This window comes from Odontesthes bonariensis, chromosome 1 (genome assembly GCF_027942865.1).
Source record: "Odontesthes bonariensis isolate fOdoBon6 chromosome 1, fOdoBon6.hap1, whole genome shotgun sequence".
NCBI lineage: Eukaryota > Metazoa > Chordata > Actinopteri > Atheriniformes > Atherinopsidae > Odontesthes > Odontesthes bonariensis.
Window position 1 is genome coordinate 22,916,305 of NC_134506.1, and position 13,440 is coordinate 22,929,744.

General features: G+C 38.1%; 1 protein-coding gene across 2 annotated transcripts in view; it reads left to right on the forward strand.

Moving 5' to 3' along the window:
• The window catches only part of cpne7 (copine VII), a 37,594-nt gene extending 28,666 nt beyond the window's left edge, over window positions 1–8,928 (forward strand). For both annotated transcript variants that reach the window (XM_075460762.1, XM_075460754.1), the window contains exons 14-17: window positions 449–500; window positions 930–1,063; window positions 2,085–2,321; window positions 4,954–8,928. In XM_075460762.1, coding sequence (XP_075316877.1) covers window positions 449–500; window positions 930–1,063; window positions 2,085–2,321; window positions 4,954–5,106 — 576 coding nt within the window. In that variant the 3' untranslated portion in view covers window positions 5,107–8,928. The remainder of the gene's footprint in view (window positions 1–448; window positions 501–929; window positions 1,064–2,084; window positions 2,322–4,953) is intronic.
• Window positions 8,929–13,440: the final 4,512 nt, after the last annotated feature.

A 13,440-nucleotide genomic window follows, 5' to 3' on the forward strand; every position in this document is an offset into this window, starting at 1 on the left:
TGCAGTACATCCTAATTTTGTTTCCCAGTGTGATGAACATACATTGCATCAATCCCATCAGTATAAAAAACTATTCCATTTCATGATCCATACTCTCAAATTCCCAGTAAAACGATGTCACATTTGCTTGTAGGAAGACAAACATTTAGTCTCTCAGCTCAGGCCATTTTTTAAAATTATTTTGGTTTTGTTGGGTTCATCATTGTTTAAATAAGACCTCTTGTGAGAAAAGTAAGCAATAACTAAATAAGATATAATATACAACTACACTACTATATATACACTACTGTTTAAAAATACAGTAGTAAGTTGCACTGCACGCTCAATTTCTAGATAAAATAAATTACACAGGAAAAGTTTTATTGAGCACAAAACCTTGGTGAAAAAGGTTTATCTGTTTTTTATTTTTTCAGGGGAGTTGAACAATTTCCTGTGTTTCCATTCACAGGTGTCACATGACTTTGCCATTAATTTCAACCCAGAGGATGATGAATGCGAAGGTAAGAAGTGTCTCTCTATGCAGATGATACAAGACTTAACCCTCTGCAATCAAACAAACTGCTAAAACAGACATGTAACTTGACAGCTCTACCTTATTATGTTTTATTTTAAAGTCTTTTTAAGTCTTAAGTAACAGGTCATATCTGTTTCATCCAGCATAACATCTCTGTATGCCTCTGTATCCAATTTGATAAGATTCAGTTGTGGTACAGTTAAGTCTAATCATATTTATGGATTAAATTTTATTTCCATAAAATTCACATGATAAACTTAAATCTAAAGCTTGGCTTCTTTCTGAGTATTTACTTAAATTGAATTACACAGAAAACATTTATTGAGTGAACAGAGTATGGAGCGGGTATAGACTCTCTTGTTCAGTAAAAAGTGTAGTGTTGCTTCCTTTATTCTGCTCGGCTCTCTTTGATCAGGGATCCAAGGAGTGGTTGAGGCTTACCAGAACTGCCTTCCTAAGATCCAATTGTACGGCCCAACAAACGTTTCTCCGATCATTACCAGGATAGCCAAGCTGGCAGCAGGCGATGACAACATTAAAGATGCTTCTGTGAGTCCCTTTTTAAAGTCCTTAGATATATATGGATGTAATGTGGACTTTGTTGCTGTGTCTACAGTTGAGTTCTTAGAGTAAACAGCCTCTGGTTCACCATAGAGTTTGATGCCGTATGGTGCAGATCAAGGACACCATTATGTAGTGAATTATTATTATTTGAATTTTTAGATGGAAGTCATACAGGCTTTTACATATTTCCATATCACAGACTTTTCTGTTACTAATTAATTCAAGAACTGCACATAGTTCACCCAACAGAGTTGCTATTTTTCTTTCCTAATGTTAATGTCAGTCAGTCTTTCCATCTGTAACACAAACACATACCAACAAATATACTGCGAGCCACTCGTGAATTGCTTTCATTATAATGTACCATATTGATAATGTAATGAATGATGTTACTCACATTAAAAACAGAAAATTGCAACACAAAAAGCACATAATTTCAGATGCAACATTTCAGAGTTTTTCTTTTCAGATCAAAACAGCTGTAAGTGCTAATCCTTCACCACTTCACTCTTTTCCTGCTGATGTTCCACATTATTTGATCAGACTAACAGATTTAGATGTCGTCAGGCAAAAGTATACGGGTTGATGTCTGACTTTGAAACCGAACTAAAAGCAGTTTAAGTTTAGGAGCTCTACTGTGCAGCTGTCACATTTTAAATAAACAACAAATGCTGAATCAATAATCTGTGAAAGGAGTTTCAGTTTTTGTCAAGCCAGCACATGGAAAGAAAGCCTGTCTGTTTTGGACTTCATAGCACTCGCTCTTTGTTGTTCTGTTATTTTATGTTTCTTTGTTTTGTGGGATTTTTGTCCAATAATGGTGTTTTTTGCACAACATATTTGCTTCTCAGTGGGGACTACAAAACCATTCAAAGCAACAGGAAAGTCCTCCTTCAGATCATGGCACATACTGAGATGTGTCCTTGCTTTTTATTATCACGTTAGTGTTAAAATGGGCTCAGTTCACATGGATTAATTAACACTAAAAACTCCCGTCTCATTGCAGCGATACCACATCCTGCTCATACTCACAGATGGCGTAGTGACAGACATGGCTGACACGCGTGAAGCCATTGTCCGAGCCTCCTACCAGCCGCTCTCCATTATCATTGTTGGTGTGGGAAATGCAGACTTCACAGACATGCAGATTTTGGATGGAGATGATGGAGTCCTGCGCTCACCAAAAGGCGAGCCCGTCCTCAGGGACATTGTTCAATTTGTGCCCTTCCGAGACTTCAAAACGGTCAGTGTTTTTCTCCATCTGTCAGTCGTTACTTGTTGACTTTCACTTGTCCTTTCAGCTACACTACATCTGACCACTGTGCCAATGTGCTAATGAACACTAAATCTGCTTTTTCATCCACAGCCCTTGTTATTTAAAAGGGTAAACAGACAAAGTGTATTTGGTGGTTTTTGCCAGTTCTACAGATGGGCACCCTCGACTGGAGGACATCCAGAAATTCATTAAGACAAGATTGAAATCTTAATATTGCAATCAGCAACATTTCAGATGCACAATAATCAATAATGTTATGGATAACAGATGTAGAGAGAATCATTTCTCCAGTCAGAAAAAAAGGTATTGATAGTTTCAGAAATAAAGGACACTATTTTTGTTGTTTTAACTGTTCAACAAATGACTTGAAAAATGAAGATTGGCATCGAGGTGCGGATTCTCGACTACAATTTGAACCCAGTTTTTAGGGACTCGAATATAACTGAACCGAACATTACCACAAAAAATGTGTATCATTGCTAGGTTATGGGGAAAAGTAGCATTAACAGCCTGAAAGTCTACAATCCTTTGTGATTCTCTGTCTTGACTGCAGCTGTCCTCAGTTGTGGTTTGTTTATGGGTATTTCTGCCTTTTTCATGAGCTGTTCCAGGCCTTTTCAATACTCTTCTCTGACCATCATTCTGGTCAAAGGCCCTTTTTTTTTAGTTCAATATGTCCAAAGAATGCAGTTCCAGAGCTGCTCTGCTTTTTTGTGGCTAAGTCTAATCTGGCATTTCTAAATGGCCTTTCATAAATGTTTTGCACCTTCTGGTGAACCCTCTGTATTTGCACTCATGAAGTCCTCTTACATTCCTCTTGGATGGAGTTCTTTGCTCGGCTGGATCTTTTTTAATTGGTTTTCTTGAATGTCCAGACCTATTTATGTCGCTGATCGCACGTTTTTTTTCTCAGAATAGACCAAATGGATTATTTAGCCACTCAAAGTGTCCCTGTTACCAGTCTGATGGATTTATTGTGTTTGTGCTGCCTAAGTTTGGTCTGTTTACTTGTACTGACGGCTCCTTTAACTGCATTTGTGGGTGGCAGTCATATTCTGTGTTCATAACAATGATCATAAGCTGTTCTGGGAGCTTGTTGTGGCTCGGTTTCATCCTGATAAGCTTTATACTTGTCATTTATCTGTGCAGTTTACTTAGACAAGAACAAGAATTCTAGTCACATTTATATTGCAGGCATATATGAACTAAATGACACCGTAATCCAACATGTTTATGCTGTCAAAAAATATTTTCAAACTATAAACTTTATTCAATAAAAAAATCCCTGTAGATTTTAACCTTGTGCATTTTCTCTGAGCAATAGCCTGGGAAATCCCATGCTGCTTTGCGCTCGATTTCATTCTCACTGCAAAGTCAGCCTGGAAACCACCGCCCTTATTTTTGCCAGAGTTTGGGAACCAATCACAGAACGGGGGGGCAGCAAGACGATGACGATGTCTATGCGCTACACCGAAGCTTGTAGAGTGTTAATCCAACATGACAGCGGACACAACGTTACCGTTCAATGCAGCCTTAGAAAGTGTTTCGGAGTAGATTCACCCTGGGGTCATTTGAACCGTGACATCCAGCCAAGTAGCCCACCCGAAGTTTTTCCGATATTGGCTGAACATCAGCTGAGTTACTGAGTTATCCCGAATAGCTTCGTACAAGCGCTAACGGACCCTGGCAGTATCTCCAAAATTACCACACTAAAATCACATGTCATGACACCAAACTTCTACAGTAGTACAAATATGGTCTGTACTCACAAAAGGATGCATTTGGAAGTTTGATCATAGTCCAGGAGTTTATTATTATCATCAACACAAGCCTGATAGCTTCTCTGCTGCTAAAGCTGCGTCGACGTCACTTCAGGGAGCTGGGAGCTTCAAAGTAAGATGAGGGTTGATCTACTACTGTAGACAACAAAGCAAGGCTGCTCAATTTCTCCATTGATAAAATAAATTCACAACTCTACAACATAAAAATTCATGTAGAATATAGCATATAGGCCTACTTTGTTGTTAATTTAAGTAGCTTAGAGCGCAAGTTTACTTTTATTTTCCTTTTTTTTCTTCTTCCTCGTCGAATTTCTGTCGTCATCTGGTATAAGTGATACAATTGGCTATTAATCGCACGCAAAGCAGCATGGGAAGAACCTGACGTCATTTGATAGACATTCGTAGCGCCCAATAAACGGCTCCAGGCATTCGTAAACCACGCCTCAAATACGAGAAAATGCACACCTAGTTCCCAGACCACCATCTCATCGAGATTGTGGACGCGTCAGCCAGGCTATCTGAGCAACAGAAATCAACAATAAACTCTAAAATGCAAATATTACAGGACATATTGTTGATTTCAATGTAACTCTTGGTGTCAAGGCAGAAGAGGCTTTTTCCAGGGTAATGCACAGCACAGTTATGTTCCAATAATGCCTGACACTGACATACCTCTTTTAATTAGTCTGAAACAGAGAGAGTAGCCTCAACACCCCCCATGTTCCCCTGATATTTACTGGAAAGTGTTCTGTATTTCAGATTAAACACTGTTTCACAGTTGCTTTGACAACTCCAGTTGTCCTCTGTCTCTGTTGCAGGCTTCCCCTGCAGCCCTGGCTAAGTGTGTCCTAGCAGAAGTACCAGGTCAAGTGGTTGAGTACTTCAGCCATAAGGCCATCTCTCCTATGAGCCCAATGAGGGAATTACTGAGCCCCGTCCTCACCCCGGTTGCCACCACCCCAACAGAATAACCCGCCTGCCTTGTTCTGACCGAGCTTTCACGAAGCACCAGTCTGGCAGACTGAGAAAGGAAGAGGATGCATGGACAAGAACTGAAGAGAAAATCCTTGTAGTGTAAAATTGCTTATTTCTTTGATTTTTCACTCAAAGCAAAATGTTTACACAAGGACAGATTTACTGAGATTGTGGGTTATATTTCTCTGCTCGGTGTGGATGGAGCACTTCTCCGCGGCTGTGCAAACTGACCATCCAGCTATTTCAGCACCATTTCAGCACCATTTTTCTCCTCCTAATGTTTATGCATGTGGGCCAATCCCCTTGGTGCTTGCCCACTGATGGGATGCAGGCTTATTAATCCCAATTCCCCATGAAATTCAGTACCCCTTGTCAGTCTAACATGTTTCTTTCCTTGTGTTTATATGTTAACATTATTTTGAAATGCAGTGCAATCAGTATTTGATCGTTTGACTTAAAAAACATTTAATCAACATAATGAAATCACAGAGAATGCTGCTGTCTGAGGTTCAGACTTCTGATTACACTGACCTTCCCTCGCATGTCAGTCTGTCTGGCTTCAGGATTAGTCTTATTTTGAATTATAATTTCTTTTCGAAATAAACATAGACCATAATTTCAAATCCACCAACAATGAGTCAGCATTGCAAGACACTGTAAATATATATATTTTTTCTAATATAGGTAAAACTTAGAGAATTACTCCGATGTACAGTTGATATTTTCAACAAATCAAAAACTGCCCGGCAATAAATTAGTTAAACTCCACTTACCCCCCAACAAAAATAAAGGTGGTGATGAAGACTGACAGTTCAAAAATACAGACATCCAAATTTGTGTAATGTGTATAAAATGCAAATGAATCAATGCCCAAGTGCTTAAGGTGTGAAAACAGCAGCATCTTGTGTACAGCTTTCAGGCATCAACCTCCTCAGACTTGCTCAACTTTAAATATTTGTAAAAACCGCAATTGACAAGATATGGTCAGCATTCTGCAGTATTTGCTATAGCTTTTGCTTATTTCAAGCTTTTTCATTTACAACCCAGGGCTAAAAAGTTGCAAGACAGAAAATCATCCAGCCAAACTAGAAAGATCTTTTTCTACAGGAGATGATCAATGATTGCACTCAGTTTCTGGTTTTTTTGTCAAGTGGCTGTGGTGTAAGCTGGCAAAATCATGCTTCATGTCGGGTTATTTCCCTCTGACTCGTCCAGTATTGTTGTAATCACCCAGCCAATCATCGTGCAGGTAGCACCCTTCATGTTTCTACTGTAAATTTCATTCTGGAAGTATATTGAAATTTCCCCTTTGCTGCTTCTACAAGATTCTACAAGATGTTTGAGAGAAACTTTGACTGATGAGAAGTTTAAATTAAATCAAAGCACAAAGACGATGTCAGTTAATGCTGTAACACACAAGGTAATATTCATCACTTTTACATGACACTATAAATTCTTGCTAATGATAATTACCCATTTTCCTGTGTTAACGCTTTCCCCAGAACAGCTGGAAAACAAGTCGTTGTTTAAGAAGCTGTTTTTCATTGTAAATACTTGTGTGAATGTCAGCATTGAAGTAGACCAGAGATTGCGTCTTCAAATTACCGGAAATTGCATTTTCAAGTGTGGGAAGAGTAGACTGAAGAAGAGAAAAAGAGTTTAACGGACCATTTTCCCTGCATAACTTTCAAAAAAGGCATCTCCCTGACATTTAAACGTCATTCAACATTCATCAGGAGCCTTGGCTCATCAAAAACAAAATGTTTCCATTGCATCACGAAGTAAATATTTCCACAATACAGATTTCATCCTTAAAGTATCTATTTACATTTTTTATTTATCATTATTTTTGCAAAATATTTGATGAAAAGTTGCTTAGAATTTTTTCCAAATTCCATATGCAAATAGTAAACTGATATTCCACAGTGGTGAGGATTAGATTATAGGTTTAAATAAAGTGTTATATTCTACAAGTCCAGCATTTGAATAAATCTGTTGTCAAACAAATGCTTTTCCATTACAACTGTTTACTATACAGCATGGTCTCCATTATTGGCTGTGTGGGCTCTATAGTTTATACATGTGTTAGGTTTTTATTTGTTTGTTAGTTTTTCTCATATAATGTTTTTGTGCAACTAATGGCGCTGAAAGCTAACTCATTAATTCAGCCAAAAATGAAGCCGTCACTACCATTAACAGCACAGCAGAAATAGGCTCACTGACTTACAAATATCCTGCACAAGCAAGAAGCTTTTATTTAGCTTTGATTTGTCCTTAAGAGCCTCTCCAGCCTTCCAAAGAAACAGCCTATTGACTTCTCATGAATGCACCAAAACAGGGCTACTTCTGCTGTCTGAACTCCTTTAAAGATCAACTATTGAGGATTCCTCTGTCACTGCGGATCACAGGAAGAGGCCAATTGATCCAACAGGCCTACATTTGGAGCCATACCCCGTTACTGAAGTGTATTGGTTATACAAGCTCTGCAAGAATGATGTAGGAATTGGAAAACAATCTGCTGGAATAAACAGCACAATATAGGTGACTGAATGAAGACCCTTATTTCTTCTGAGTGACGAATAATCTGTTTTCATATCTATTCAACTTTTTTGTGCATCATAGATGATATCCCTATAAAATAATTACAGTGCTAATCTTGCCCTTCTCTGATGAATATCACCATGACAAAAAAGTATTTGAAAGTTTTTATGTAACAAACCAGCCTTGTTTTTACACTTTCATAGATGTTCACTCTGTTTAAATAAGACACAAAGTGGAAATGTCAACCATTATCTCTATTCCTTGGGGGCAAACCAGCTTGTATATTAATGTCTAAAAGGCATCAGCCCTCCATCTGTGATTCATGGCTGACGTGGCAATGCACTCTTTATCCCCTATTACTAATATCATATTCCTGCTTTGCCTCGGGTCCCAAGCTGCAACAGCTCAAATGCTTCATTACCTTGTACTCTTAATATTTTCAAAAGATGTGTTGTAAAAATTAAAAGATTATTGAGAGCAGAACACCAATTGTTATTCTACATGTTGTTTGCATCATTCAACACCGATTATTGATATGCTAAAAATAACTATTCCTCTTTTTAAGCATAAATACAAAACAGTGAACCTTGAAAATTTGTCACGCTCCGCTGATGTTCCCTGAATTACAAAACGCTGCATCTTGTTATATTTTGCCCATAGTCTTATCTAAGCTTTGAACAGCTTTTGGAAGAAAATATCTGTATTTGTGTTGTTATGGGATGCTATGTTTTGGGTCGTAGCGGTGCAAGCAACAGTGAGCTGAAACACTGCAGACAGTTAAGTCTGCCGTTCATGTGGGCATTCTTGCCCTGAAGATTAAAATATGCTGGGAAGAATTGAGCTGCTTATTATCTCTTATCTGCTCATGCGCTATTGTCAGGCAAAAATGAACAAGTCATAGGTTTCTCACTACATCAGTATATACGAGGTTCCTCATACGCACACATTCACACAAACCCACTTTCTCACTACCTTTCTGTGTCTCTCTCTTTCTCCCTTTCATTGATAACCAGAATAAGGTTTTCAGCCCTTTTATGCAACTGGTGTAACTGCAGGCTGTGTGGGTAAGAAGAAGCCCATACATCGTTTGATTTCTTCAAACAGAAGAAAGGGGTTTATTGCATGCTTACTTTTATTGTTAAGCCGTGCTGTGCAGTCATTCCTTTGGATTTTATGATATGCTAATATGCAAGCCTGCATTTGCACAAACCTTTGCTCCTGTGGTTTACGCTCTCTGTCTTGCCGTTGGGTAAATAAATCTCATCATTTAACTGAAACCGTTTGTGTGTTTAATTATTTTTTGATCATGTTTACACATTTTGTTACAGATGAACAGATGTACAATAAACTTGAATGTCTCGCTTATTACCGTGATTAGCTCACAAAGCACTCGTAACTACACACAGCTACACAGAAAGAGACACATTAGAGAGCAATAATGAAATATTGGTAACGCTACCATGTACACATTTGCATTGTGCTCTTTGCAGATGCTGTACGTACTTTGCATGGAAAGAGGACAAGAGGACTGAGCCTACTCTTTAATTCCATCAGACAGTTCCTTTCATTTAACGGCTATTGTTGAGAGCACTGAATAACGGTTGTTTCCATGGTGACACCTACTTGTGAGAAGAAACAGACCTTCATTTTTGTTTGAGGACTCGAGGAGGAGGTCACCCGCGCATCATTACTAAGAGAGGGGGTTTTGATTGTGTTGACTGCTGCCTTTAGCAAGGCCACTGAATGTCCAGAGGGGCTGTGAGCCTCAGGTGAGCTCTTTGTTCAGAACAGACAGTTCATCCTTCTTTGCTGAAACACATTTTTTTCTTGCAGAGAAATTTTATTTATGGCCCCAATTAAAGAACACTCACCAAATCTTAATAGCTACTACAAATAACATTAACTACAGGCTTATTACATCCACGGTCCTGTTGTTTGGCAGAATCACCCTGCGTGCTATCATGTTATCAGATCATGTTTAATGCCTTTACACTAAGTAGGGCTTCCCTGGCATTGGTATGGCTCAGTGGTTTTATTCTGGGTTGCTGGTTGCCATCTGCAATGAGGAAATGACTAATACGAGATGGAGAATGGGATATCTCAGTGGTAATTATCTATATCTCCTTTCCTCTGCGGGAACTTTGCACACCTTTGAAATCCTTCCAGCAAGCTCCTCTGATGTTGTTTCTCACATGTGTTCCATTCCTCAGTTACTGTGCGCATATACTGTGCTTCACATGCATAAATAATTGCACAGATGCACGAACACATTATGAACAATGACGCCGAGTTGAAAGTACTGCACATGATTAAGTGATGCTTTCATGGCAAACGAGAAAAAAAATCCAGTCTTCATTATGATGTTATATTAGCATTCCAGGTCACCTGGAATTTTCTCATGCATGTGGCAGCTTGACTGAAGCTAGTGTCAAAAATGAGTCATGTGAAATCAATATTCCCACTGGATAATAGAAAAATAAAGAAGACACAGCATCACAGTTGTGCCTTTTGTTAAGTTAAAATGACCCTGGAGGAAATGCTGCTAAGTCACAGCGTCCTGAATTGGGATTCATTTGCTATCTTGCTTTACAGTTCCCTCACTTCACTGACATGTCTCTTTCATGATGTGATTCAACAGTCAATGTCACTGCATGGGAGAGAACAAAAACTGTCATTAAAAGCATTCAATGGAAGATTTCCACAAGTGTTTCAGTACCTCATCAATTTGTGAGGCTGTGTGCTTAAGATAAATGCTGATGTCAATGTAGCAGATTGTTTTATTTTTTTTGTTTGTTTTTTAGCAGGCAATGTTTTCTGCCTTGGAGACAGGAATGATGTAAAAAGTTTTTTTTTTGTTGATCAGGCTACATGAGCAATACATGTAGTTTTACACATACAAACACAACAATCACAATATGTTCACCAATTAAATGAGGCACAAACTGACAGAAGTGCAAAGAAAGCTGTTTATTATTGCAGCTATCACCATTTATAATGCACGGGCAGCTTTATTGGATATTGTGATCTGGGCTGTTAAGGTTTATTCTACTTTTAGAGATGTAAATCCAATTTTCCAGGGCATTCCAGTTGTACTTTTCCACTGAGAATTTTGGAAATTCTGACTTCCAACATTGAATAAAGTACACCATATGTCCATCACATAATTACAGTCTATGCTCCCATCTGTCACATGATGCTCTGTGAAAAACAAGCAGGCTTTTGAAAGATTGTTGGCTCATTTCACACCAAACTGTTATCTTTTTCTAATCCTTAATTAAGTTTTGTTGTCTATGATGACGTTGTTGTTTTAGAGATAAAGATTTATGAAAAAAAATTAAGTTCGGTCGTATTTTCTTGATTTTAATCTTTTTTTTAGGGAAAGCTGGGTTAAATGGTAAATTTGTACCCACTTGTAGCACCTGTTTAACCTTGCTTTGAGGGTCTAAAGAGCAAAGTGTCTCTAACACACATTCACAGATACACAGAAACAGCATTCTTAATATATATTTGCACTTTATATATGCAACATTTTTCTTTTTAAGCACAGACTGACGAGCATACTGTCGTACAACATATATTTCATGCATTGCCCACATAGTGTATATTATATGGGTTGGCCACAACAAATACTTTTCTGCATCAATCCTAACACTTAAGAACTGTAACCCAGCAGAATGTTCCTGTCCACCACAACAAAGCCCCTTATTAACTTTCCATGTTATCGACATATAATTTCACCACATTACATGCAATTACCAAATGAAAGTACTGTTTAAAATTTCCATAGTTCCGAATGTTTCTGTGAAGGTTGAACCTTTCATTTTGGCAGCTGTGTTGGACATTTGCCAGATTCACCAACTTAATTTGCATCAGCATCCTGTGTATGCTTAGCATTAAACAGATATTACAGATAAAGCTGCTCCGCACAGTGTTTTTTTTCCAAACAAACAAGTTCAAATGACTAGATGATTGTATAAGATAAAAGTTTGATAGAGTTAAATTTAATATATTGATGAGGACAAGGGGCATTTTCTTTTTTCTCTGTTCACATTCAGATACAGTTCACTGGCTCTGCGTCCCATCCCCAGTCTGCTCTTTCTACAACTCTGACACCCACAGACTGATCTAATTAAGATCCAGAGTGCCTGGTTGACCAGCTGCACTGAATTTGGCTCCACGCAGCTTTGTTCAGTCCCTGCCTCATGAACTTCCTTACATAACTGCACCACTTAATCGGGATGTTCCTCAACTGATAAAACATCTCACTCTACTCTCGCTGACCTTGTCTTTAAATTGTAAATGAGCCACACATATATATCTTTAACTTTATCTAGGCTCTACAAAAGCACTTTACATTGTTTTTCTTATTCACCCATTCTCACACTCATAAGGCACATTTTATTACATGTTATATATTATGTTATTTATGATCATATCATTCATACTCTGTCTTTCTCTATATATAGTGATTTTTTTCTTCTTCTCTACAGTCACGCACTGATGAGCATATCAGGGGCAATTATGGGGTTCAATGTCTTGTCCAAGGACATATTGATATGTGGAGAGGCTGGGGATTAAACCACCAATCTAAAATTTGGAGTAGGACCCTTCTACCACTCTTCCATGGTTGTGCCACTTGAGCTACGGGCTTTGTTAACCACTGTTGCACATCTGGACATTTTTTCTGCTGTATAGACAAAGTAACAAGTCCTCCATGACTAACTTAATTCAGATTATAGATCATTGTCGAAGCACAGCACAAGGTTTTCCAAGTCGTTTGACTGTTACTCTCACTGGTTGGAAATCTCTCATGACACTTCTGACACAAATTTGATTAATCTTTCTAGATAGGTGGATTATGTGTGTATGTATAGAGCTCCTTAAAGTTTGATGCAAATCTTTGTAAGAGCGTCCATCAAAAGGTATCTATTTTTCTGGTTTCGTAACTTTTAAATCTGTGTTGAAGGTAGTTTATTCTCTGACCCAGCACTTACAATGATCTCAATTTTACATCAAATTTCTGGTCACTGTTATCTATAGGTTCAGATTCATTCAGTTTTATTCCATGATGTTCATCATTTACACTTGTCAGTAGCTTATCTGCCTTTTGTTATGATGAAGGAAATGCATAGTTTCCTTTAAAAGACAAAACGGTGCCATGACAGCAAGGTTGTAGGTTAACTATACAAACAATTAGCTCAGTATACAACTCTGACAACCTGAGGAGAGAAGTGATCCCTTTCAAATTGTCCCAGTGTTTCCTCATTGGCATTTGTTATTATAAAAATATTGATATAAAATTAAGTTTTGTTACAATAAACAACTTAAGAAATATTTTTTTGTGTTAAATGAACATGTTGGGAGAAACACGACATAAAGGCAGCAACACAGCAGCTGTTCAGATGTGACACCTGCTGAATTATTCAGCAGGTGTCACATCCCAAATGCAAGAATAATATCAACCACAGGGTGCAAAGTGGGCCAATTTTCCCCTCAGACTCTCCTCACAGAATTTCATCAATGGATGGAAGATATCAACTAAGCATACTCTTGTAATACAAGAATAATTAATACACTGAATAAAAAGAAATACATACTGCAGTAATGGTGTGCAATAATTATGCATACCAACTCTTTTGGGGGTTGCTAAAGGATGTAGCTAATGCAAGATGAGGGCAACAGTGAGTCTTTAGAGTCATTGGTGATTTTCTGATCCATGATGATGACTGGCAATTATGTGTTCACCAGGTTTAATGGGCTTGTGTCCACACTCTCGTGCCAATTGTGGG